The 25159-nt window shown below is 35.6% G+C and overlaps 1 protein-coding gene across 12 annotated transcripts in view; it reads left to right on the top strand.

The window, feature by feature from the left end:
• The window catches only part of DGKB (diacylglycerol kinase beta), a 657175-nt gene that overhangs the window by 461960 nt on the left and 170056 nt on the right, over positions 1-25159 (top strand). For 9 of the 12 annotated variants that reach the window (XM_084977158.1, XM_021102447.2, XM_084977155.1 and 6 more), the window contains 2 exons: positions 7807-7897; positions 24209-24404. In XM_084977158.1, coding sequence (XP_084833284.1) covers positions 7807-7897; positions 24209-24404 — 287 coding nt within the window. Of the gene's footprint in view, positions 1-7806; positions 7898-21600; positions 21776-24208; positions 24405-25159 lie in introns of all 12 variants that reach the window. The other 3 variants (XR_014815900.1, XR_014815899.1, XM_084977161.1) reach the window with 2 other exon arrangements.

Genomic DNA, 25159 nt, shown 5'->3' with positions numbered 1-25159 from the left:
CTATGACATAAATATACTACTTTAAACACTTACCATATTGCCATAAGTCAACAGGGCTGCATCTTTCATTGCCACTATTGTTAGCCAAATTCAGAATTCCTGCTGTGTTTCTGGCGTATTCCACTGAATTGTAAGACTGAATTTTTTGGATAAAATAAAGTTATTGAATTGTTACAAACATTGTTCTCCTTAAAAAAAATAATTTTAAGAAAAGTTTTCTCTGGATATTTGCCCAAGAGTGGGATTACTAGGTTATATGCTATGTACAGTTTTCTAAGTATCTCCATACTGTTCTTCATAGTGTAGTATATATACACAGTGGAATACTACTCAGCAATAAAAAATAACGAAATAATGCAATTTGCAGCAACATGGATGGAACTAGAGACTCTCATACTGAGTGAAGTGAGTCAGAAAAAGAAAGACAAATACCACATGATATCACCTATATCTGGGATCTAATATATGTCGCAAATGAGCCTTTCCACAGAAAAGAAAACCATGGACTTGGAGAACAGACTTGTGGTTGCCAAGAGGTAGGGGGAGGGAGTGGGATGGATGGGGTGCTTGGGGTTAATAGATGCAGACTATTGCCTTTGGAATGGATTAGCAATGAGATCCTGCTGTGTAGCACTGGAAAATATGTCTGGTCACTTATGATGGAGCATGATAATGTGAGAAAAAAGAATGTATACATATATGTGTAACTGGATCACCATGCTGTACAGTAGAAAATATGCCACATTAACAAAAGTCAAAAACCACATGATCATCTCAATAGATGCAGAAAAAGCATTTGACAAAGTCCAACATCCATTCATGATAAAAACTCTTACCAAAGTGGGTATAGAGGGGACATACTGTAACATAATCAAAGCCTTTTATGACAAACCCATAGCAAATATAATACTCAATGGAGAAAAGCTGAAAGCCTTCCCACTAAAATCTGGAACAAGACAAGGATGCCCACTCTCACCACTGTTACTCAACATAGTACTGAAAGTCCTAGCCACAGCAATCAGATAAACAAAAGAAATAAAAGGCATCCAAATAAGAAGAGAAGAGGTAAAACTCTCACTGTATGCAGATGACATGATACTATACATAGAAAACCCTAAGGACTCAACCCCAAAACCACTTGAACTGACCAACAAATTCAGCAAAGTAGCAGGATGTGAGATTAACATTCAGAAATCTGTTGCATTTCTGTATACTAACACTGAAATACTAGAAGAGGTATACAGAAATACAATACCTTTTAAAACTGCACCCCAAAAAATCAAATACTTGGGACTACACCTGACCAAGGAGGGGAAAGGACTTGTATGCTGAGAACTCTAAAACATCAATCAAGGAAATTAAAGAGGTTTCAAAGAAATGGAAAGATATCCCATGCCACTGGGTTGGAAAAATAAATATTGTAAAAATGGCCATACTACCCAAAGCAATCTATAGAGTCAGTGCAATCCCTATCACATTACCCATGACATTTTTCACAGAACTAGAACAAACAATCCGAAAATTGTTACAGAACTGCAGGAGACCCAGAATTGCCAAAGCAATCCTGAGGAACAAAATCTAAGCAGGAGGCATAACTCTCCCAGACATCAGGCACTATCACAAGGCCATAGTCATCAAGACAGTGTGGTCCTGGTACCAAAACAGACATGTAGACCAATGGAACAGAATAGAGACCCCAGAAAGAAACCCAGACACCTCTGGTCAATTAATCTTTGACAAAGGAGGCAAGAACATAAAATGAGGAAAAAGTCTTTTCAGCAAGCATTACTGGGAAACCTGGACAGCTCCATACACATCAATGAAACTAAAATACACTCTCACACCATGCACCAAAATAAATTTGAAATGGCTGAAAGACTTAAATATAAGACAAGACACCATCAAACTCCTGGAAGAGAACACAGGCAAAACATTCTCTGATATCAACCTTATGAATATTTTCTAAGGTCAGCCTCCCAAAGCAACAGAAATCAAAGCAAAAATAAACCAATGGGACCTAATCAAACTGACAAGCTTTTGCAAAGCAAAGGAAACCAAAAAGAGAACACAAAGACAACTTACAGAATGGAGAAAATAGTTTCAAATGATGCAGCTGACAAGGGCTTAATCTCTAGAATATACAAACAACTTATACAACTTAACAGCAAAAAAGCCAACAACCCAATGGAAAAATGGGCAACAGATCTGAATAGACATTTTTTCCAAGGAAGATGTGCAGATGGCCAACAAGCACTTCAAAAAAACGCTCAACATCCCTGATATTAGAGAAATCCAAATCAAAATACCACGAGATACCACCTCACACCAGTCAAAATGGCCATCATTAATAAGGTCACAAATAACAAATGCTGGTGGGGGTGTGGAGAAAAGAGAACCTTCCTGCACTGTTGGTGGGAATTGAAGCTGGTACAACCACTATGGAGATCAGTATGGAGATACCTTAGAAATCTATACATAGAACTCGCATATGACCCAGCAACCCCATTCTTGGGCATATATCTAGACAAAACTTTCCTTGAAAAATACACATGCACCTGCATGTTCATTGCAGCACTGTTCACAATAGCTAAGACATGGAAACAACCCAAATGTCCATCGACAGACGATTGGATTAGGAAGAGGTGGTATATATGCACAATGGAATACTACTTAGCCATAAGAAAGAGCAAAATAATGCCATTTTCAGCAACATGGATGTAACTAGAGACTCTCATACTGAGTGAAGTGAGTCATAAAGAGAAAGACAAACACATATGATACGATATCACCTATATCTGGAATCTAATAATCTAAAGGCACAAATGAACCTTTCCTCAGAAAATATCATGGACTTGGAGAATAGGCTTGTGGTTGCCAAGGGGGAAGGGGACGGAATGGGATGGATTGGGAGCTTGGGGTTAATAGATGCAGACTGTTGCCTTTGGAATGGATTAGCAATGTGATCCTGCTGTGTAGCACTGGGGACTATGTCTGGTCACTTATGATGGAGCATGATAATGTGAGAAAAAAGCATGTATACATGTGTGTGTAACTGGGTCACCATGCTGTACAGTGGAAAAAAATTGTATTGGGGAAATAACCTAAAAAAAAGAAAATTGACCGAACACTGTAAACCAGCTATAATGGACAAAAATAAAAATAATTAGATTAATAAATTAATTAAAAAATAATTTTAAAACCAGATATTAAATGATTGTTGAAATGCTGTCATAACATAACAAAAGCGAAAGCAAACTAATGTCAAAGATGAGATTTTTTGAAACATCTTTAATGATTAAAAAATATTCATTCTAAATTCATTTTAAGTAAGCTACTTAGGACATTATGTTTTTGCTTTCCTTTGAAAAGCAGAGGTGAAAGGGTTTTATTTTCTTATCTGATGAGCATATTATTCATGTAAATAGAGATAGAATAGCTTAGTTATAGATGCTTGAAAAGGGATTCAAGTGTTTAATGAAAACTTCAGTTTTTAGATCTTTCTGTATCTCCTAAATCACCGCTAAATACATGAAAATAATAGAAGAAACACACCTGTGAGAGGAAAAACTTGACTGTTAATTTAAGAGTAATTTCACAGAATTAAAATTGTCTGTGTGTTTATGACTTCAAGTTTACTACAGTAAGATAAATGAGGCAATTTCACCCCTTTTACGTTGCATCTTTGTTAGAAGAGGAGCTTCATATCTAATTAGATTCTTTGGTATTCCTTGGGGGATATGCATTAGCAATTTGTTTTGTTTGTTTATGTGTGCTGCACTAATATTTCTTGGCAGACAAAAGTTAAAAAAAAAATTTCGTAAAACAGGAAGAGATGTTCCAAGCAAAATGTATTGCTAGAAATTAAAATGCCTATTCAAATGTTTAGGACTTGTAGGACTAAACATTAACTAAATTTCATAACAGAAATGATTTTTTTTTTTTTTGCTTGAGCAAAATCTCTGGTAGTTCACATTTTCCTGAGAATATGTAAAAGAAGCAAAATTACTGGTAGTAAGAAAATGCCTGGGGAGTTACCACTGTGGTGCAATGGGATTGGTTGTGTCTTTGGAGCACTGGTTCAGTCCCAGGCCTGGCACAGTGGGTTAAAGGATCCAGTCACAACTGTGGCTCAGATCTGATCCCTGGCCCAGGAACTCCATATCCTGAGGGGCAGCCAAAAAAGGAAAAAAAGAAAATGCATGGTACATGGATAATACTTTCATTTTTACCTGAACATCTGGTAGCCAAGCACTTTAAATGTTAAACCGAAGCCTGTAGGCTCATAATTAGTCATTGAAATAGGGTTTACAATACTAATAACTTAAAATTATTATAGAATAAGTAACTTTTCTGTAAGACATTTATCAACATACCTGTAATCACAAAACCTAAGAATACAATAAATTTGACTTTGGTGTAAATGTTTCACAGTGGGTTAAATGTCTAGTTACCTTGTTCTTAAAATCCAAAGCTATATATTTTATCTGACAAATTTGAGTTTGAATTATTTGGAACATTTTCTAATGTGAGCCATAAAAACAAATAGATACATGCTTAAATGTGCTTTTTTGCATTTCTACAACCTAAAGACCAGTGTGGTTGAAAAAAAAATAAAATTTAACAGCTTTTAATTTGTCATGTGGAATCTGATTCTATGTGCTTTTTATTACCTCCATATATTTATCTAAGCGAAACATAAAATGGTTGTAATAATGGAGAATTTAAAGCAACTTTTGCACATGAGCAGTAATGCTAACTAATATGGTGAATAAAGACTGAATGTAAATTCTCAGAATTTCTGTTCCTTGATGTGTTTGCAGAAATGAGTATATCTTGGTTATCTGATACAAACTCCTCATCCTCCAGGTTAAGCTATGGAGAACTTTGATGGAGGGGGGTAAGGAGAACATAACCATTTACATGTAATTGGAAGCCATACATATTTATTTAATTTTCATACTGTAGTACAGAATACATTAGGTCATGGAACCTGTCAAAATATAAGCCCACAGCCCTTCTTTTGTTGGGGTAGTGCTTGGGTATTCCCATACATGTCTCCAGAGATAACCTCAATATGGCAGAAATCAATATATTTTAATACCACCAGTTCCTATTGATTCTCCCTTATTTATGTCTCTTGAATTGAGCTTCTCCTTTCTTTTTTCCTTGCCACTTGGTTTAGGCCTTCAATTAAATTTCATTTGTATTATTCCAAATGAAATAGTACCATATTTCTGTCCACAGTACCAGCATTTCAACATTCCAGCCCACCTGTTCATTTCTACTAGTTTTATTTATCCATGTAACAAAGCTGGCCACATCACTCCACTGCCAACAAACTTCTATCAGCATCCTTTAAATTTGTAATATTAAAGTCAAACCCCTTAACTTGGCATGTTAGCCCACAAGCAATCTCTTAAGTCACACTGCACTCCTAAAATGCCCAGAACTTGTCTCAGCTTCCTCCTATTTATCTTTTTCTACTTATTCCTTATAACGTCACCTCTTCTAAAGCTTTCTGGACTCCCCATGGTAGGAGTGATTGACTGAGTGTTTTTGCACAATACTTTGCTCATATTGCATTTAGAGAATTAACTTTTAAATTATTTTATGTGCTTATAACCTTAGACATTCTGAGCTCCTCAGAGACAAAGATATTCATGTTCATATTTATGTCTTTAGAACTAAAAACAGCATATGGAAGTGAATGTTCTCACTGAACATTTGTTGAATGAATTAATGGATGAATAAATGAATTCAGAAAGGTCTGGGTAAAAAACCAACAAAAAATGTTTTTAGAAAACTGGCTAAATATAGAAAAACAATTCCAAAAAGTCACAAAACATCCACTAATTATTATTCTAAGATTGTCTTGAGACCACTTCCTACCAACCAATATTTTCCTCTCACTTTATTGAATGATATATTTTTCATGAGAGTGATGAATCATTAGAAAAATGTTTTCAGTTTTGCATAACTTTAGCTAATGTGTAAATTTGTAGAACTATCTATATTCTCTAAAGTAGATTATTTGCATTAATTTAATATAAACTTGGCTCAGGCCCACAGATCTTAGTGTTAAAAGTTTGCCCTTGTTCTATCTAACTAGCTATCATCTATTTTTATCTACTCTGGATATGTGAAATCAGGTCATAATCCAAGGAAAATATTCTCTAGAAAAAAATAATGGTTTGTAGTGCTAGAGTCCTATGAAACTTACGTTGGTGTTCGTTTTATTAGCCTGAATATGGTGTTTGATGCAAGAAGAGCTAGGGGAAATTTTGTAAGCAAAGAAAACCTTATATGAGACTAAATATTATTAAATATATCTATATATATAAGATCACATTTATATTTTCATATCAGAGAACCCTATACAGCAAAGCATGGTAATAAGCACTGTATTTAGGTTCCATGTCATTTTCCATAACAAATAATAAGGTTGCATTAAGTATTCTTGGTAAATTAGGATCCTTGGTAAATATCTTTTTAACTGTTGAAATATTTTACATTACAATGTAAAAAGTTCTTATCAGTATTTTTAAGGAAAATAATAATTTGATGTGAGAGATATGTTTGAATATCATTACAAAAAATTTCTTTTTGTTTGCCTTCATGTGTGAAAAATGTATCTGATTTTACCTTATTTTCTTCTAATTTGGGATGTGATACCTTGTTAGACTGCATGTAACTTAAAACTGCAGTTTTTCATGAGAATGAATTTTTAAATCCAATACTATATAATCTAAGTATTAAGATCTATACTATAAAAAATCTAACTGACCTTTGTAAAATTACATTAAATGATTATTAATTTAATTATCTGGCATAGAGAAACAAAGAAGGTAATTGGGAAGTGGGAAAAATAGAAACATCTCAATTCCAGATTAAATACTGAAGTACTTTAAACAATATTTTCTTTGTAAAATTGTTATATTGATAAAATAGTATTACTTTTTATTTATTTCATGCTGTATCATAATTTCCCACTATTGTTCATATATCAGAGGACAGTATCTCTAAAAATAATAGTTATCAAAAGTTACTAAATTTTATCTTTTGGATAACCACTATTGTTTTTCTTTTTAATATGCTGGCCAGTCATGTTATTTTTAGTGAAGACATAACCATATAGAAAATGTCAGCATATTTACGTTTGGTATCCTTTTTCTCATGACAAGTCTTTTCTTCTCTGTCTTTGCAACTGTAGAATGGCTGGTCTAAAATCAAGTTGGCTAAGAGCAAGCTAAGAGCATAAGCACAAAAACCATATTTTAAAATCTGAGCAACCATAATTGTAGGAAATCCAAAGATACACTTGAATCTGTCAGATCAACACATTCCTATAATCTCCTCTGGGATAATTGTATAATTTGACACCAGCAATTAAGCTTTGACTATTATGTGACTGTCTATTACATAATGGATGGTACATGTCCTCAATTTTTTCTATCACTTATAAGTTAGGCCTCCTCCATTTTTTGTTGTTTTGTTTTGTTTTTTCCTAGGTCCACAGGTGGCATATGGAGGAGGTTCCCAGCCTAGGGGTCAAATTGGAGCCATAGCCACCAGCCTACGCCAGAGCTACAGCAATGTGGGATCTGAGCCTTGTCTGTGACCTACACCACAGCTCATGACAATGCCACATCCTTAACCCAATCAGCAAGGCCAGGAATCGAACCTGCAACCTCATGGTTCCTAGTCAAGTTCATTACCACTGAGCCATGACTCCAGCCTACTCCATTTTTAAAAATCCCTTCTGTTGCTGATAATTGCCTAAAGCTGCTTCTTCCTTTCCTTTTTCAGAATGAAGAACAAATTTTGGTATTTTGAGTTTGGCACATCTGAAACTTTCTCAGCCACCTGCAAGAAGCTACATGAATCTGTGGAAATAGAAGTAAGAAAAATGAATTATCTTTATAATGATTTGAAATGGCTTTAGTTTGAGTATTAATATGTTTGTGATAGCCTATGGAAGAAGTTATACTTTGAGCAATTCTCATAGCTTTACCCAAGATTCTAATATGTTATTTCTGCCACTCACTGAGAATCTAACACTATCTGAAACACTAGTATAAGTTTAAGTTTGAGTAGGAGTTATTTTAATACAGTATAGAAGAATGAGAGGTGGAACACAACTTTAGAAATCAATGGAGAAGGTACTGGGCATAGTATGGTCAGAAAAATGTAGGATAAAAGAAGGTACTTGAAGGGAAAAAGTTGTAAAATACATTTTAAAAACTTATTATTTTCACGCCTCAATATCTTATAACCTTTAAAACAGAGTTCACTAAAATTGTACCTACTTTCATGAATAAAGGTTAAAAAATATACTTTTCCATTCCCATTCCCATTCATTAACTAGATTTTCTCTGTTCCTGAGGTTGCCATTTCCCCATTACATTTATAGAAAGTGGAAAAGCCAAGAAAGAGCAAAGATAGCAAGAAAAGACACACTTTAAAAAGATTTGGAGCAAATAGGTCTACCAAAAAAATATAGACACTGTAGGACTAAAATTTTTGGAGACAAGTTATAACAGAAAATGACTTAGTTTTATTGATAAATTTTAGGGGTTAAAGAAAAAAGAAAAGTTTTATTTTGATAAGTGTAAAGACAAAGAAACAAAATTATGAAACAAAAACACCTAATGACCAGCTGATAAGAATTGATAAATATTGGCTTCAACATTTTTCATTTTAAAAATAAATACGTAACTTGTCTACTGACACCTAAATCATTAGTAGCATATATTCAGGTATTCAGTTCAGTAAACAAAACTAGTTTTGGATTACAAAGGATCATAATGGCCTGGCTATGTTCTTCATTATCCTTGCTTTCTTATTTACTGTTAATGATAATAACAGCAAAAGTGGTATTAGTTGAGAATGCGATCTTTTCGTGCTTTTTTTCTCATCATGATTAGTAAATAAGCTGAAGTACTAAGGGTGGAATTGATTGCCATGGAACAGAAAATGTCCTTTTGATTGAATCAGATCATAACCTTGAAAAGGAATATAATCACTAAAGGTGAAAGGTTTGGCCTCAATATATACTTTCTCTGAGGGGTGTTTGTGATGATAAAAAAACCATATATATATGTTTTCTGTGTGCATGTGTGAATACTTTTCACACACACATATGTTTATATAATTATATATGCATAAATATTTATAAAAATAATCTAAAATCACCCTTTACCTTTAAAACTCATTATTTTAAAAGTTTATTATATAGTGGATTTTGCACATTTTTACCCTCAGAAGCTCATGCTCAAAGAAAATCTACAGCAAAAGCAGAAGGCAATGATGAAAAAAATAAATAAATATGGCTTCCATCTGAATAGAGGGTGGATACTCTGAAGCCTCTTGCACCTCTTCTTACCTTATCTTACCTTTGGACATAGATGGAACAACAACAACAAAAATGGTCTAAGAAAAATATTTCATATTCATGGATAGATAAAATCAATATTGTTATGATGTTAGTTCTTCTCAATTTGAGCTAAAGGTTTAATACAATCCCAATCCTAATTCCAGCAAGTTGTTTGGTAAATATCAACAAACTGCTTCTAACGTTTGCATAGAGAATCAAAAGACCCAGAATAGCTAACACAGTATTGAAGGAGAACAAATTTGGAGGACTGACACTACGTGATTTCAAGACTCCCTATACAGCTAGTACTATAGAGTGATGTTAGTGAAAGAATAGGCAAATCAATGGAACAGAATATAGAACCCAGAAATAGATTCCCAGAAATAGTCAACTGTTTTTTGGCAAAAGAAGAAATGTAACACAATGGAGAAAAGATGTTTTTTAACAACTGGACACCCACAGTCACCAAAACAAACAAACAAAACAAAACAACAACAAAAAAAACATTCACAGACCTTCACCATTACCAGAAACAAACTCAAAATGATTACAGATCTAAATGTAAAATGCGAAACTATCCAATTAGAAGATAAGGTGGGAAGAAGCCTAGGTGGTCTTGATATGGTGGTGCCTTTTTATATACAACACCAAAGACACAATCCATGAAAGAAATAATTGATAAGCCAGGCTTCATTGAAATTAAAAACTCTTGCTCTGTGAAAGACAATGCCAAGAGAATGAAAAAACAAGCCACAGATTAAGAGAAAATATTTACAAAAGACGTATCCGATACGTCTGAGATATACAAAGAACTCTAAAACTCAACAATGAGAAAATAAGCAACCCCATTGAAAACTGGGCCAAAGAGTTTAATAGATAACTCACTCAAGAAGATATGTAGATGGCAAATAAGCAAGTGAAATGATATAGCATATCCTATTGCATCAGAGGAATACAAATTAAAACAAAAATGAAATACCACTACACATCTATTAGGATATTGAAAACACCAAAGGCTGGTGAAGATGTGGAGCAGCAAGAACTCAGAATTATTGATGGGGGGAATACAAAATGGTACAGCCACTTGAGAAACTGAGGTTTCTTACAAAGCTAAATATTGACTTACTGTATGATCCAGCAATCATATCCTTGGTATTTACCCACAGGAGCTGAAAACATGACAGTACAAAAACATGCACTGGATGTTTATAATAGCTTATTTAACATTTGTCAAACTTGGAGGTGAGCAGATATTCATCAGTAGATGAATGGATATTTAAGTTTTGGTAAATCCAGGTAGTGGAATATTATTCAGTGTGGAAAAAAAATGGGTGAAAGAAGCCAATATGAAAAGGCTGCGTATTATGTGGTGCCAACATATGACATTCTGGAAAGGGTAAAACTGTGAAGATAATTTAAAAAAAAATAGTGGTTTCCAAGGATTAAGGGGAAGGGAGGGAAGAAAAGGCAGAACACAGAGGGTATTTAGAACAATGAAAGTACTCTGATGCAGAAGTGGTGGCTGCATGTTAAGATACATTTGTTTAAATACATAAAATGAACACCATGCATGAACACTAATGTAAACTATAAACTTTGGGGGTTATGATAAGTTAATATAAGTTCATCAGTTGTGACAAATCTACCACCCTTGTGGGGATATTGATAGTGAGGGAGGCTACACATGTGTGGAAGCAGGATAAATCAGAAATCCCTGTACCTTTCACTCAATTTTGCCATGAATCTTAAATTCTCTAAAAAGTAGTGTTAATTTACACACACAAAAAAACGATCTCTATTATATGCATCACAAAGTGAAAAATGTTCAGAATGTTTATATCATACAGCAAAAGACATTTGATGGAAATAGATATTGAAAACAACTATTTAAAGTTACCAGTGAGGAATTTCCAGTTATGGCTCAGCAGAAACGAATCTGACTAGGATCGATGAGGACACAAGTTCGATCCCTGGCCTTGCTCAGTGGATTAAGGATCCAGCGTTGCTGTGAGCTGCGGTGTATATTGCAGATGCAGGTTGGATCTGGCATTTCTGTGGCTGTGGTGTAGGCCGGTGGCTACAACTCTGATTCAGCCCCTAGCCTGGGAACCTCCATATGCCACGCGTGTGGTCCTAAAAAGCAAAAATAAATAAATAAATAAAATAAAATAAAATAAAATAAATAAAAATGAAGTTACCAGTGATAATGTTCAGTGATTTTTTTTGTCTCCCAGAGCTATACATCTTAAAGAAAAACTGTTTATGGTGCAGTTTCTACATGCCCTCCATGTCTGGCTTCCCTGCTCTACATTTCACTACCTTATTCTAGGCACCACTACAGTAGCATTTGTAAATCACAGCCAGCACTCTGCACTCCCTATGCTACTGTTGTATCTCTTGAAATATTGCTACAATTCCTGTATTTTTCTTAATTCTAAAACTTGACATGTTTTGTGTATGGATGATAATATAATATTAGCTTCTCTACTCACTTTTTAATGAATCCAGTCTATCATAATAGCAGAATATGCCTTTCTACCCTCAAGGTTACTTCATAATTAAATATAGCAAAAACAGCAATTTGGAAATTTGATTCTGTTTGCTGTTGCTTCCTATTTTGCCTAAAATTATTCCAACTATGGTTTGAAAATATATACAAGAGAATAAAACCACTTCATTGCAAGAGTACCTCAAGTAATGGATATGTTTTTAGGGCAGCTTCTTCAAAGTGAACCATTTGCTGTGTGACCCTTTATTCTACATCCAACTTTCATTTAAGAAGCTTTTTTTCCAAAAAGTGTGAATATTTGTAATAATATTAATCTCAAGGGGTATCCAGTTGATAATAATTATATCTAAGATTTCTCTCATGTTAAATGTACCTCATGCTTAGTGCTAAACAGCGTACATAACTTACATGGTTTAGTCTTCCTCAAAGATCCTATATTTAGAGAGATTCTAGTATATCTTCACTGCAGAGATACACAGATAAGCATTTTCTTTAATAATTTAAAAGAAACAAGAATGGTGTTGCTTGCTGCTAAAATGTTTAGGGAAACAAATCATTTGAGAAAATATACATAGATACTAGGAAAAAGATTAACAGAAATGAAAATTTTAACTTTAAGAACTTGAGCTTTTCTTTACATTTGTAACCAAAAGATAAATAAAAAATAAAAAAATCTTCAAAATTACAAGATAATGTATTAAAAGCAAAATTTGTATTAAACTTTCTAGGGCATGGATATGTACCTGAAAATCTCAGGTCAACATCTGGAATTGAAGTTTATGAAGGTCATGAATTTATTTTTTTAATTCTTATTGTAATCACTATTATTTTTTAATAGTTATTCCCCCCAAAAAATTTTTTTGTCAAATGTACAGCATGGTGACCCAGTTACACATACGTGTGCACATTCTATTTTCTCACATTATCTTGCTCCATCATAAGTGACTGGACATACTTCCCAGAGCTACACAGCAGGATCTTTTGTTAATCAATTCCAAAGGCAATAGTCTGCATCTATTAACCCCAAGCTCTGAGTCTGGGTTTCTTTCTGGGGTCTCTATTCTGTTCCATTGGTCTACATGTCTGTTTTGGTACCAGGACCACACTGTCTTGATGACTATGGCCTTGTGATAGTGCCTGATGTCTGGGAGAGTTATGCCTCCTGCTTAGATTTTGTTCCTCAGGATTGCTTTGGCAATTCTGGGTCTCCTGCAGTTCTGTAACAATTTTCGGATTGTTTGTTCTAGTTCTGTGAAAAATGTCATGGGTAATGTGATAGGGATTGCACTGACTCTATAGATTGCTTTGGGTAGTATGGCCATTTTTACAATATTTATTTTTCCAACCCAGGGGCATGGGATATCTTTCCATTTCTTTGAAACCTCTTTAATTTCCTTGATTAATGTTTTAGAATTCTCAGCATATAAGTCCTTTCCCCTCCTTGGTCAGGTGTAGTCCCAAGTATTTGATTTTTTGGGGTGCAATTTTAAAAGGTATTGTATTTCTGTATACCTCTTCTAGTATTTCAGTGTTAGTATACAGAAATGCAACAGATTTCTGAATGTTAATCTCACATCCTGCTACTTTGCTGAATTTGTTGGTCAGTTCAAGTGGTTTTGGGGTTGAGTCCTTAGGGTTTTCTATGTATAGTATCATGTCATCTGCATACAGTGAGAGTTTTACCTCTTCTCTTCTTATTTGGATGCCTTTTATTTCTTTTGTTTATCTGATTGCTGTGGCTAGGACTTTCAGTACTATGTTGAGTAACAGTGGTGAGAGTGGGCATCCTTGTCTTGTTCCAGATTTTAGTGGGAAGGCTTTCAGCTTTTCTCCATTGAGTATTATATTTGCTATGGGTTTGTCATAAAAGGCTATGATTATGTTACAGTATGTCCCCTCCATACCCACTTTGGGAATAGTTTTTATCATGAATGGATGTTGGACTTTGTCAAATGCTTTTTATCATGAATGGATGTTGGACTTTGTCAAATGCTTTTTCTGCATCTATTGAGATGATCATGTGGTTTTTGACTTTTGTTAATGTGGCATATTTTCTACTGTACAGCATGGTGATCCAGTTACACATACATGTATACATTCTTTTTTTGATGTTGTGTATGATGTTGATTGATTCATGTATTGTGAACCATCCTTGTGCACCTGGGATGAATCTCATCTGGACGTGGTTTATGATCTTTTTGATATGTTGTTGGATTCAGATGGCTAAAATTTTGTTGAGAATTTTTTTGTCAATATTCATCAAAGGTACTGGCCTATAGTTTTCTTTTTTGGTGGTATCTTTGTCTGGTTTTGAATCAAGGTTATGGTGGCATCATAGAATGTCTTTGGGAGTGTCCCCCCTTCTTCAAACCTTTGAAAAAGTTTAAGGAAGATGGGTATAAGTTCCTCTTTGTATGTTTGGTAGAATTCACCTGTGAAGCCATCTGGTCCTGGACTTTTATTTGTAGGGAGTGTTGTTATGACATATTCAATTTCATTTCTAGTGATCAGTCTGTTCAGTTTGTCTATTTCTTCTTGATTCAGTTTTGGCAGGCTGTAAGTCTCTAGAAAGTTGTCCGTCTCTTCTAGGTTGTCAAATTTGTTGGCATACAATTGCTCATAGTATTCTCTCCTGGATTTTTGTATTTCTGTAGTATCCGTTGTGACTTCCCCTTTTTCATTTCTGATTTTGTTTACTTGGGTTTTTTCTCTCCTCTTCTTGGTGAGTCTAGCCAGAGGCTTGTCAATTTTGTTTCCTTTTCCAAAAAACCAGTTCTTGGTTTTATTGATTTCTTCTATTGTTTTTGTAACCTCTATTTTATTGATTTCCTCTCTGAGCTTTATGATTTCCTTCCTTCTGCTGACTTTAGGTTTTAGGTTTTAGGTTTTAGGTTTTAGGTTTTAGGATCTTATTTTTCTCATTCATTTAGGTGGTGGGTTAAGTTGTTGACTTGAGATTTTTCTTCTTTTTTTCGGGAAGGCTTGTATTGCTGTGAATTTCCCTCTGAGCACTCTTTTTGTGGCATCCCATAGGTGTTGAGTGGATGTGTCTTCATTATCATTTGTCTAGAGGTGTTTTTTAATTTCCTTCTTGATTTCCTCATTGACCCATTTAGTAGCATGTTGTTTAGTCTCCGTGTAGTCAGTTTTTTCTCATTTCTCTTCCTGTGGTTGATTTCTAGTTTCATGCCATTGTGGTCAGGAAGATACTTGAAATAGTTTCTCTATTCTTAAATTTGTTGAGGTTAGCTTTGTGTCCAAATATGTGATCAATTCTTGAGAATGTTCCATGAGCATTTGAGAAGAAAGTATATTCAGATTTTTTTTGGATATAATATCCTGAAAATGTCAATTACATCTAACTTTTCTAGTGTGTCCTTTAGGATCTCTGTTGCCTTATTGATTTTCTGTCTAGAGGATCTGTCCATTGTTGTGAGTGGTGTGTTAAAGTCTCCTACTACGATTGTATTCCCATCGATTTCTCCTTTTATGTCTAGGGTTAGTATTTGTTGGAGTTATCTGGGTGCTCCTATATTAGGGGCATTTATATTGACAATTGTAACATCCTCTTCTTGAATGGATCCTTTAACCATAAAATGGTGCCCTTCTTTGTCTTTCTTAACGGCCTTCATTTTAAAGTCTATTGTGTCTGTTATGAGTATTGCAACTCCTGCTCTCCTGTCTTGTCCATTGGCATGAAATACCTTTTCCCATTCCCTAACTTTCAATCTGTATGTGTCCTTTGCTCTAAGGTGAGTATCTTGAAGGCAGCAGATTCAAGGGTTTTGCTTTTTTATCCATTCTACCACTCTGTGTCTTTTGACTGGAGCATTTAGTCCATTGACATCTAAGGAGATTATTGATAGATATGTATTTATTGGTATTTTAAACCTGTTTTCCAGTTGAGTCTATGTTTCTCTTTTCTTCGTTTCTTTTTTTGGCTGGATGGTTTCCATGTATTTTATGCTTGAGTACTTTTTTTCAGTTTCTGTGAGTGTAACGTTTGGTTTTGATTTGTATTGCCGTGTTTTTTAAGCATGTTAAGCCCTTCCTAAATCTGTTTGCTTTTGCCTGATAGTCATATAGGCTCAGACACATCATTAAAATTAAAAAAAATATATATATTTTCTTACTTTCCTTCCCCACATTGTATGATTTTGATGTCTTTTTTTTTTTTTTTTTTTTGACATCTTCATGTTTAGATCTGTATGCTGGCTTATTGAAGTGATTGTTTTCCAATTGTGGTTTCCTCCATCCTAATTCTTCCTTTTCTCTTTTCTCTCTCTTCTTCTTCTTTTTTTAATAATTAGAGAAGCCCTTTAAGTATTTCTTTTAGAATGGGTTTAGTATTGCTGCACTCTTTTAGCTTTTGTTTGTTGCAGAAATCCTTTATTTCCCCTTCTAATTTAAATGATATTCTTGCTGGATAGAGTATTCTAGGTTGTAAATGTTTTCCTTTCAGCACTTAAATATACCTTGCCCCGCCCCTCTGGCCTGTAGTGTTTCTGTAGAGAAATCAGCTGACAGCCGTGTGGGGGTTCCCTTATAACTAACGCTTTGCTTTTCTCTTGCTGCCTGGAGAATCCTTTCTTTATCTTTAAATTTTGCCATTTTTATTATAATATGTCTTGATGTGGGCCTGTTTGGGTTCAGCTTGTTTGGGGCCCTCTGTGCTTCCTGTGTCTTGATATCAGTATGCTTTAGATTTGGAAAGTTTTCAGCCATAATTTCTTCAAATATATTTTCAATCCCCTTTTCTTCTTCTTTTCCTTCTGGAATTCCTATTCTGTACAGATTGGCCTGCTTTATATTATCCCATAGGTCTCTCATATTGCTTTCATATTTTTTCATTTGGTTTTCTGTCTGTTGTCCTGATTGAGTGATTCCTATTATTTTATCTTCCACATCACTATTTTGTTCCTCTGCATTATTCATTCTGCTCTTTATTGCCTTAAGCTCAGTTTATATCTCTGCAAATGAATTTTCTAGTTTTCTTGGTTCCTCCTCATATTTTTTAGCTTCTTTCTAAAGGAATCTGCATTACTGCTAATATCTTCCTAATATCTTCCTTCAGTATTTTCAATACCTCCCTTTTTAACTCAATGTCTGTCAGACTGCTGAGGTCTGTTTCATTGTTGACTGCTTTAGGTGAAATCTCCTGCTCCTTTAACTGGGAATGGTTTCTGTGCTTCTTCATCTTGCTTTTCTTTTCTTTTTCTGTGAGTTTGGGGAAGCCAAACTCTAGTCTTGTAAGGCTACTTCTATGCAAGAACACCCTTTGTATTTTTTGGGGGAGGGGGTTACTGGTTATTTTTTGTGTGGGAGATTTTGAATATTTGCTGTCTCTTTCTTTGGTGTGAGCAGGCTGTTGTTCCCCGGATTCTCAGTGTGTTTTCAGGGAGAAGGAGGTAATGGGTGGGCCAGCAGTCAGTGCCTGGTTGTTGGGCTCTCAATAGCAGCAAGGACCTGTAGGAAGGTGGCACAGTCTGCTTCTAGTTACAGGTCCCTGGGAAGTGGTAATAAACTCTAGGCAGATCTTCAAGTTGACCAGAGCATTTGGCATTAGCAACAGCAGGGTGTGTGAGTTCCTAGGGGAGAGAAAGCAGCAACAGCTTATGTTTGATTGCAATGCCCTCCTCTGAGGTGATTGGAACCGCAGGTGGTGCCTGTTCAGGGACCCCTCTTGGGAGCAGGCCATGACAATCTCTAGAGTTAATGATAACTGCAGTGGTTTGCCCCCACCAACTGTAGACCATGCATGAAGCAACCCATTTCACTTAGCCCACATGTGAGGTGTTGTAGAGGGTGCTCCCATTTGCAGGATCCTCGGAAGTGACAGAGATCAGGCATGTGGGTACTGCCCAGAACATTTGGCAGTGGCAGCAGCAGGGCGGGTGTTTTCCCAGGGATGCAAGAGCACCAGCAGTGTTGTTCAGTCACACTGCCCTCCTCTGTGGTGCCCCTTAGGTGAATGGGGCTGCAAGTGATTTTTGTTCAGATTTCTCCAATGGCAGTGGGCCATGCCCACCTCTGGAATCAGAGATAACTGTGATGGTTTGCCCCTGCCATCTGTAGACCACGCAATAAGCACCCTGTCCCACTTAGCCCATGCAGGAGGTGCTGCACCAGTTGCTCCTAGTTGTAGGGTCTTGGGAAGGGACAGTGACCGAGTGTGTGGGCATCACCCTGAGTGTTTGGCAGTGGCAGCTGCAGGGTGGGTGTGTTCCCAGGGGAGTGAGAGTAACAGCATATGGTGCTTGGTTGCAGTGCCCTCTTTTATTCTTTTTTGCCAACCCCTCAGGTGACTTGGGTCTCTTGTGGAACCCACTCACAGGCCCCCAGTGGTGGCAAGCCATGCCTCCCTCTGGCCTCTGAGAGGACCGCCGCAGTCTGTTCCTGCCACCTCTAGATTGTGCAAGAGGCACCACATTGCACTCAGCCCCCTTATGCCCTTAGGCCACACAATAGGTGTCTGGCCACCGATAGCCTGAACAAGAAGCACCTAATCTCCCCTAAATGAGCAAGAGGCTTCTTGCAGGCCATGGCCTCTGCAGAGCCACCCTACCCTCTAAGCCCACGGGCATGCCCCACTCCAGCTAGGGCAGTTTCCTATGGCAGCCTGCCCCTCCTCTTCTCCCCTCCCCAACAATGGGTCCTTGCCTCTCTTGCGGGTTTGGACCTTCTCCCGGGTTCCCTCTTCTGTGGTATTCTCCTCCTTAGCCCCTCATGCCATCCCCAGTTCTCTCCCCAGGACTGACCTCCAGAGCCTGAGTCTCAGCACCCAGCCCCTGCCTGAATGTCTCAGGCTGTGATGTCTGGACCGGTGGCTCAGATGGTCTCTGTGGTTCTCACTCTGCTTTGCTGTTCTCAGTCCAGCTGCTGAGCTTTTCTCAGCAACTTTAAGGTCCCACCGACTCAGCTGATCTTTTGTCAGTTAGGTGGCTTCCCAGGAGGTGTGTTCCTTTTCTCCTTCACAGCTCCCTCTCGGGAATGCTAGTCCCATCCTAATTCCTTTTCTCTTTTTTTTCTTTTCTTCTTCCCAATTATGTCAAGAGTTTCTTGCCCTTTTTGGAGGTTTAAGTTCTTCTGCTAGCATTCAGTTGATGTTCTGTGCAAGTAGTTTTACATGTAGATGTTTTTTTTTTTGTTTTGTTTTGTTTTTTATTTTTTTATTTTTTTTGATATGTCTGTGGGAGAAGGTGTGCACAACTTCTTACTCCTCCAACATTTTGTTCCACTTCAAGGTCATGAATTTTAATTTGCTCCTTGTAACGAACAGCGCTCATGAGAGACTACAATGGCCCATTCTCCAAAGTGTTTCAGTATTTTAGTATTTTGTGGGACTTGGAAGGATGGTAAATTTTAAGGCTAAGAACTTCCACCCTCAAATACATGCATTGTCTTAATGATTAAGTATTTCTGTAAAATCTAAATGAGCCCAAGAATGAACAATTTGCAAGAAAAGTGTTGGGGACACAGAATCAATTAACAGAATTTGAAAGGTAAGATTCTTATTGCCCAGCAACCTGGAAAGAACACAGTTAGAAAAGGCAGTAGGGCAGATTTTTGCAGTTTTGTCTGTGCTCTAGTATATCAAAATCATCCTGGATAGTCTTTCAACATGCATTTAGAGAACCTCAGCCCAGCAGCAGCCCTACCAAAACACTGTCTTGGAGTTGGGAAAATGAAACAATAAAAGGACATTCTTTTCTAAACCCCTTACTGAGGTAGAGTTGACAAAGAGCTATACATATTTCATGTACACAACTTACTGAGTTTGGAGAAAAGAATATGCCCATGAAACTATCATTGTAAGCAAAACCACCAATATTTCATCACTTCCAAAAGTATCTTTCTGCCCTCTGTGTGTGTGTGTGTGATAAGAACATTCAAAAGTTCTATCCTCTCTTATAAATCTTCCCAAGTGATTTTTTTTTTTTTTTGCATTGAAATTCCACTGTGATGGAGAGAATAAAGGTGTAAACCTCAACAAAGATGGTTCTAGTAAACAAAAATTGGATTCATTAAGTGTGAAACAAAAAATAACACCTTATTCTAGGAAAGATTAAGAAATATAGGGGTGAGGCAGTGTTATTTTGTTAAGATATATACATTATAATTTTTCTTACTGAGGATAGTGAGGAAGAATGAGACAGAAAAGGTAAACAAAAGGTGAAATTTCTCTTCTGTATTTAACAGAAGTTATTTTTAATAAGATAACTTTTGGTAAGAAATTTAATATTACAGCAGTAATCTCTGGCTTTCACAGACTCTGTCTTTTTTTTTTTTTTTTTTTTTTTTGTCTTTTTGTCTTTTTAGAGCCGCACCTATGACATATGGAGGTTCCCAGGCTAGGAGTCAAATCGGAGCTGTAGCTGCCAGCCTATGCCACAACCACAGCAGCATGGGATCCAAGCCACATCTGTGACCTACACCACAGCTCACAGCAACACTGGATCCTTAACTCACTTAGCAAGGCCAGGGATGGAACCTGTGTCCTCATGGATACTAGTTGAGTTCGTTAACTACTGAGCTACAACACAAACTTCTCACAGACTCCATTGATAAAGAAAAATATGTGGTTTTCTGCTAAGACTTATAGCTAATGCTTGATATCTTGAACCAGCATCATCATCATTTATTATTATTATTATTAACATGTTCAGTTACTGTGTGTGTGTGTTCCCGGTACCAGTCTCAAGTTTGCCTATTTTCCGGATTTGCTTCTGTCCTTCTCTCCTTTACCGGCCATCTCCCTTTCGACTCTGAAAAATATCTTGTGATTATCTGCAATCAGCACTTTTATCACTGTCTCTGAACTGCCAGCTAATACTAAAATTACCTATTTGAGTCCCTATATCACACTGCTTTAAAGATAAAATTTATAAAACGCATTCAAAAAACATGGAGTTTAATTCTTGGGAAAATATAGAGTACCACAGCCTTCAAATATCAGAAGAGATACCATTAAGCCATTTATGTATACATGTCTATTTTAATTTGTAAGTTTGGTGCTAGTTTTCTGCAAAACATAATTTTATTCTGTGAATTACATATGAATATATAGAAACTTCTAAAAGTAGGTTTAGATAAGTCATTTTACTCCATGCCATTTTAAACAATGAACAAAGCAATGCTTTTATGTTTCATTAAGTAAAATTATGAATGTGTTTTATCTCACCTGGGTGTTGAATTAAGTTCACTGTGAGAATACTTATAGTTTATCATTATATCTCATCAGATTTATTGTCCACACTGTGGCTCTCCAAAGATGATGTTTTGAATATTTCTATCAAATGACATGTTAACTGAATCTAAAACACTAAATTCACTTATAAAATCTTGTCTTTGACACTTCTATATGATGTGTTGCTGATTATATTTGTAATCTAGTATTAAAATATATTGGAAGAAAATTTTAAACTCCATTCTTGTCTTTTAGGTAAATTTGTCTCTGGAATAAGATCTATTTCAAAACTAAAAAGAGTGGACAATGGCTTCAAAACACTGCACTCTGCAAATAGCTCCTGTAGTGCTACATGTTAATGACCTTTTTTCAACATAATAAAAATATTCAGGATTTATTGACTAACCAAGGCTGTTAGCTTTTAAGCTTTTATATTCTTTTCCTCTGTAGCTACCTTTTAAAAATCATAAATCTTCAAGGTGGATGAAAATATTATCTGACACAGTATTATAACTTGTTTATATTTCATAGCCTTCACCTCAGCTTTTATATTCATGCACTCAACTGGTGTGCGACAACTCCTGGTCTTCATCAGAACCAGCACTGGAAATTTCCAGACTAATGAACATAATGTTAAAGCAAACAGAGGAAGGTAGCCTGCGGTCAAGAACCAATGGAAACAAATCATTAATAAATAGGCATTTATGTAAGCATATTGTCCTCCTTTCATTGGAACCTCACTATTCTTCATCTGTCCTTCTTTGGGATTTCTTAAGGATTTTTTTCACCTTTCAGAAAGCTGCTTTCTGTTTCCTTAAAACTACACGTGACAAGACCGAAGAGTGAAAACATGCATGATAGTATATGCTGATGTTCAGCAATTGTCATGTGTGATTCCCCTAGTTCAATTTTTTTTTTAAAGCCTATTTGCAACATGCTCTCCTCTTCTGCAGATGAACAAAGGAATACTCCTTTACTAATTCTGAAAGTAACTTGTCACAGTGGGGTTCGAAGGCCTAGTCAAATAATTGTCTTAGTGTACTACCTGCTGTGTTCAATATTGAGTGAAAATGGAAGCTGGGCCCCAACTCCAGCTTATTTCACAATTCTTCTGTTATTTAAATGATTTTAGTCAGTTTGGGGGAAGCCAGACCTTTATAAATTAACAGCAGGGAAATACCAAAGGTGTCAGATTGCATATTTATCATCTTTTTCGTGTAATACTTAAATATGTATTAAGAAGTGACTGACATAAATTAGGCAGATTTCAGAAGCCACAGGCCGTGGCTTGTAGAGGACCCCCTTCTGCTTGACATTTCATCCTTGTCAAAGATCAAATTATTTTAATTTAGGCTGCAAATTATAAGGAATGAAGACTTCTTTGTGGGAATTCCCTGTGGTAATCTGACTTTTGTTGTTACTGCTGCTTGTCAGTGTGCAAAAGATATAATATGCATGCAAATAAGGTTAAAAAATATGTACTATCTAATTATCCAGCCAGTACATTCCACTTGAAGACAGTGGGAGGCCTGACACACAGTATGTGTTTGATTCATTGAGGCCTGCAGGGTATTTACACAAGATTACTTTTAATTATGAAATTAATATCTGTTTATCTAGAATATATAGCAGTTAGTGAGTATACACATGAGCAGAATTCTTTAGTAAAAAGAAATCATCTTAATTTAATACATGAAAAGGAAAGAAAAAATCACTCATTTCTTGGGGAAAAAAAGGCATCATCCAGACCTTGGTTTCACCCTCGTTGAAGCAAATTGAATGAAAACTTGGCACCTTCTCTAGAATTTGCTCCTAGCCTTGCCAAGTAGGCTCAAGATGTGTTGCTTTATTTCACAGTTTTTATATTTTGGTGAGCAAGATATAGTGCTAGATCCAGTATGGTGAGGAAAATGTGAAAAAGAGGGGTTTTTTTTGTTTGGTTGGTTTTTGTTTTTATAATTTTGGTAGAGCATTATCTCTTCTAGGTTCAAAAATCATGATTGTCATGAGAAAGAGAATGATGATGTTTCTCTCACCTGTTTTTTTCTGTAATAAGACATAGTAAATAAAACGATTACACTGCAGATATATTTTATGAAGTGTATATTCCTAACAAAGTTTGTAAAATTGTTACATAGTTATATCTCTTCTCATATTGACTTAAAACCGAAAATGAAGAACAATATCTAGGATATATTTATAATAACTACCATTTTAGAAAACTCAAAGCAAATGAATAAAAAAATAATAATTACAAAACTAGGCCTTGTCACTTTCTACACATGTCCATCAGTGGAAAAGTACAGAAAATTCAAAAAAGTAAAAAGCGACCACTCTGAATATTGCAAAGCACTATTATTTTCCATATATACATAATCAAAAGGGTGTTTTGGAGCCAGGCAAACAGAGAAATCTGGGTAACTTTTTTATTTTTCAAACCTTTTTCAAAGTAACTATAAACCAAGGATGGTTTGGAAATTCCTTTTACTGCTGCTACTCTTGGTGTTTCCTTCACTCAGATAACCATGGCTCTCACTGACTTAGACACTGTGCTTGGAACTTACTCTAGACAAAGCAACCATCCTTGGTCTCCCCAGTGTTTATAAGATCTCTTCTAATGCTGTTTTGTACTTTTTTCTTTTTTCAACGGTTCTTAAGCTACTTCTTCCTCTGATCCCCCCAAAATGAGACCATGAATTATGAATTCTGTTATTTTTTCCCCAGTAGTACCTTGCAGTGTGTTCTAAATAGGAGGCAGTCATTAAAATTTCTCCCTAAAGTTTAATCAGACTTCCCAGAATCAACCTCTTTTTAACACATTGGAAATGTGCAGCTTGTTATATGCAGACAGTAAAATGTTTCCCTTCCAACATTTTTCAGTACACAAAGATACACCAGTGATTTAATTTGATCATTTTTAAAGACTATTAATGATACTTGGTGAATGTTATTGGCTGTCTTATCTTTCTTATTGACATTTAGCATGACCATTTAAGTGTTCTGGAAAGGTTTATTTAGAAAGGACAAGATTATAGATTGAAAAATTCTTATTAAAAGATAAGGAAATACCAAAGAAGAAATCAAGGAGAGAGTGATAAAATATCTTATTGTTTTGTATTCTTTTCATTTTACTGATCAGTGTGATGGAGTGCAGATTGATTTAATAAACATCTCTCTGGAAGGAATTGCTATTTTGAATATACCAAGCATGCACGGAGGGTCTAATCTTTGGGGAGAATCTAAAAAGAGACGAAGCCATCGCAGAATTGAGAAAAAAGGATCTGAAAAAAGGACCACACTCACAGATGCTAAAGAGTTGAAGTTTGCAAGTCAGGGTAAGTTTTCTAACATTTAATTGTTGTTTCTTTGAAATGAAAAAAGTTTTCCATTGTGCTGTAGTCTGTGTACTTATACAGTTGCATTTTTTATGATATCAGATATGCATTTGCAATTAAGTTATGTCATAATAAGTTCTAAAACTGTGTATAAACTGGCTGTTTTTTCATGGATTTTACTCCTTCATTATCCTTTTTTGGAAATGACTCTTCCCAAAGAAAATAAAATGCATGCAGGTATTTCATAGATAGTAATGTAGGGTATATTATCCCTTAAATTCTGGAATGTGATCATCTTGGTCAGGATGTCTAAGTTGTTTTAACAAGGCCTACACAAGATTTTTCTGAGGTGTGTTGCAAGATTTTTTTTATTCTTGACTTTTTCTGTCAGGTTATGATTTCGAAGGTATCTTACATTAAGCTAGTGTCCTCAGCATCATATATATAAAAACATGTTTTAATATCCCACATTAAATTTTGGTTATCTATATCTACTTTTCTAGAAATTTAGCAACAAATAGAAGACGTGGGAAACAAATGTAAAAGGACTAATGAAGTAGGATAGAATAGCTATAGATCAATTTTCAACTCAATTTTAATGTAATTCACATTAGAACATGGTAACTAATTCTTTATTGATAGTATAAACAAAGATATTAAATTGGTAGTATTCTAATAATTGACCTTACCCCAACTTTTGTATAGTATCCATAATATTTCCTTTAGTTTCTAGAATCTACCTCATACCATCGATG

This window comes from Sus scrofa, chromosome 9, assembly GCF_054392235.1.
Source record: "Sus scrofa isolate SSC_HxYL_T2T_F1_AM1 chromosome 9, Sscrofa_HxYL_maternal_Yorkshire_Landrace_v2.0, whole genome shotgun sequence".
In the NCBI taxonomy this organism is placed as follows: domain Eukaryota; kingdom Metazoa; phylum Chordata; class Mammalia; order Artiodactyla; family Suidae; genus Sus; species Sus scrofa.
Note: the sequence above shows the minus strand (reverse complement) of the source record. Positions and strands in the feature narration are given on the sequence as shown.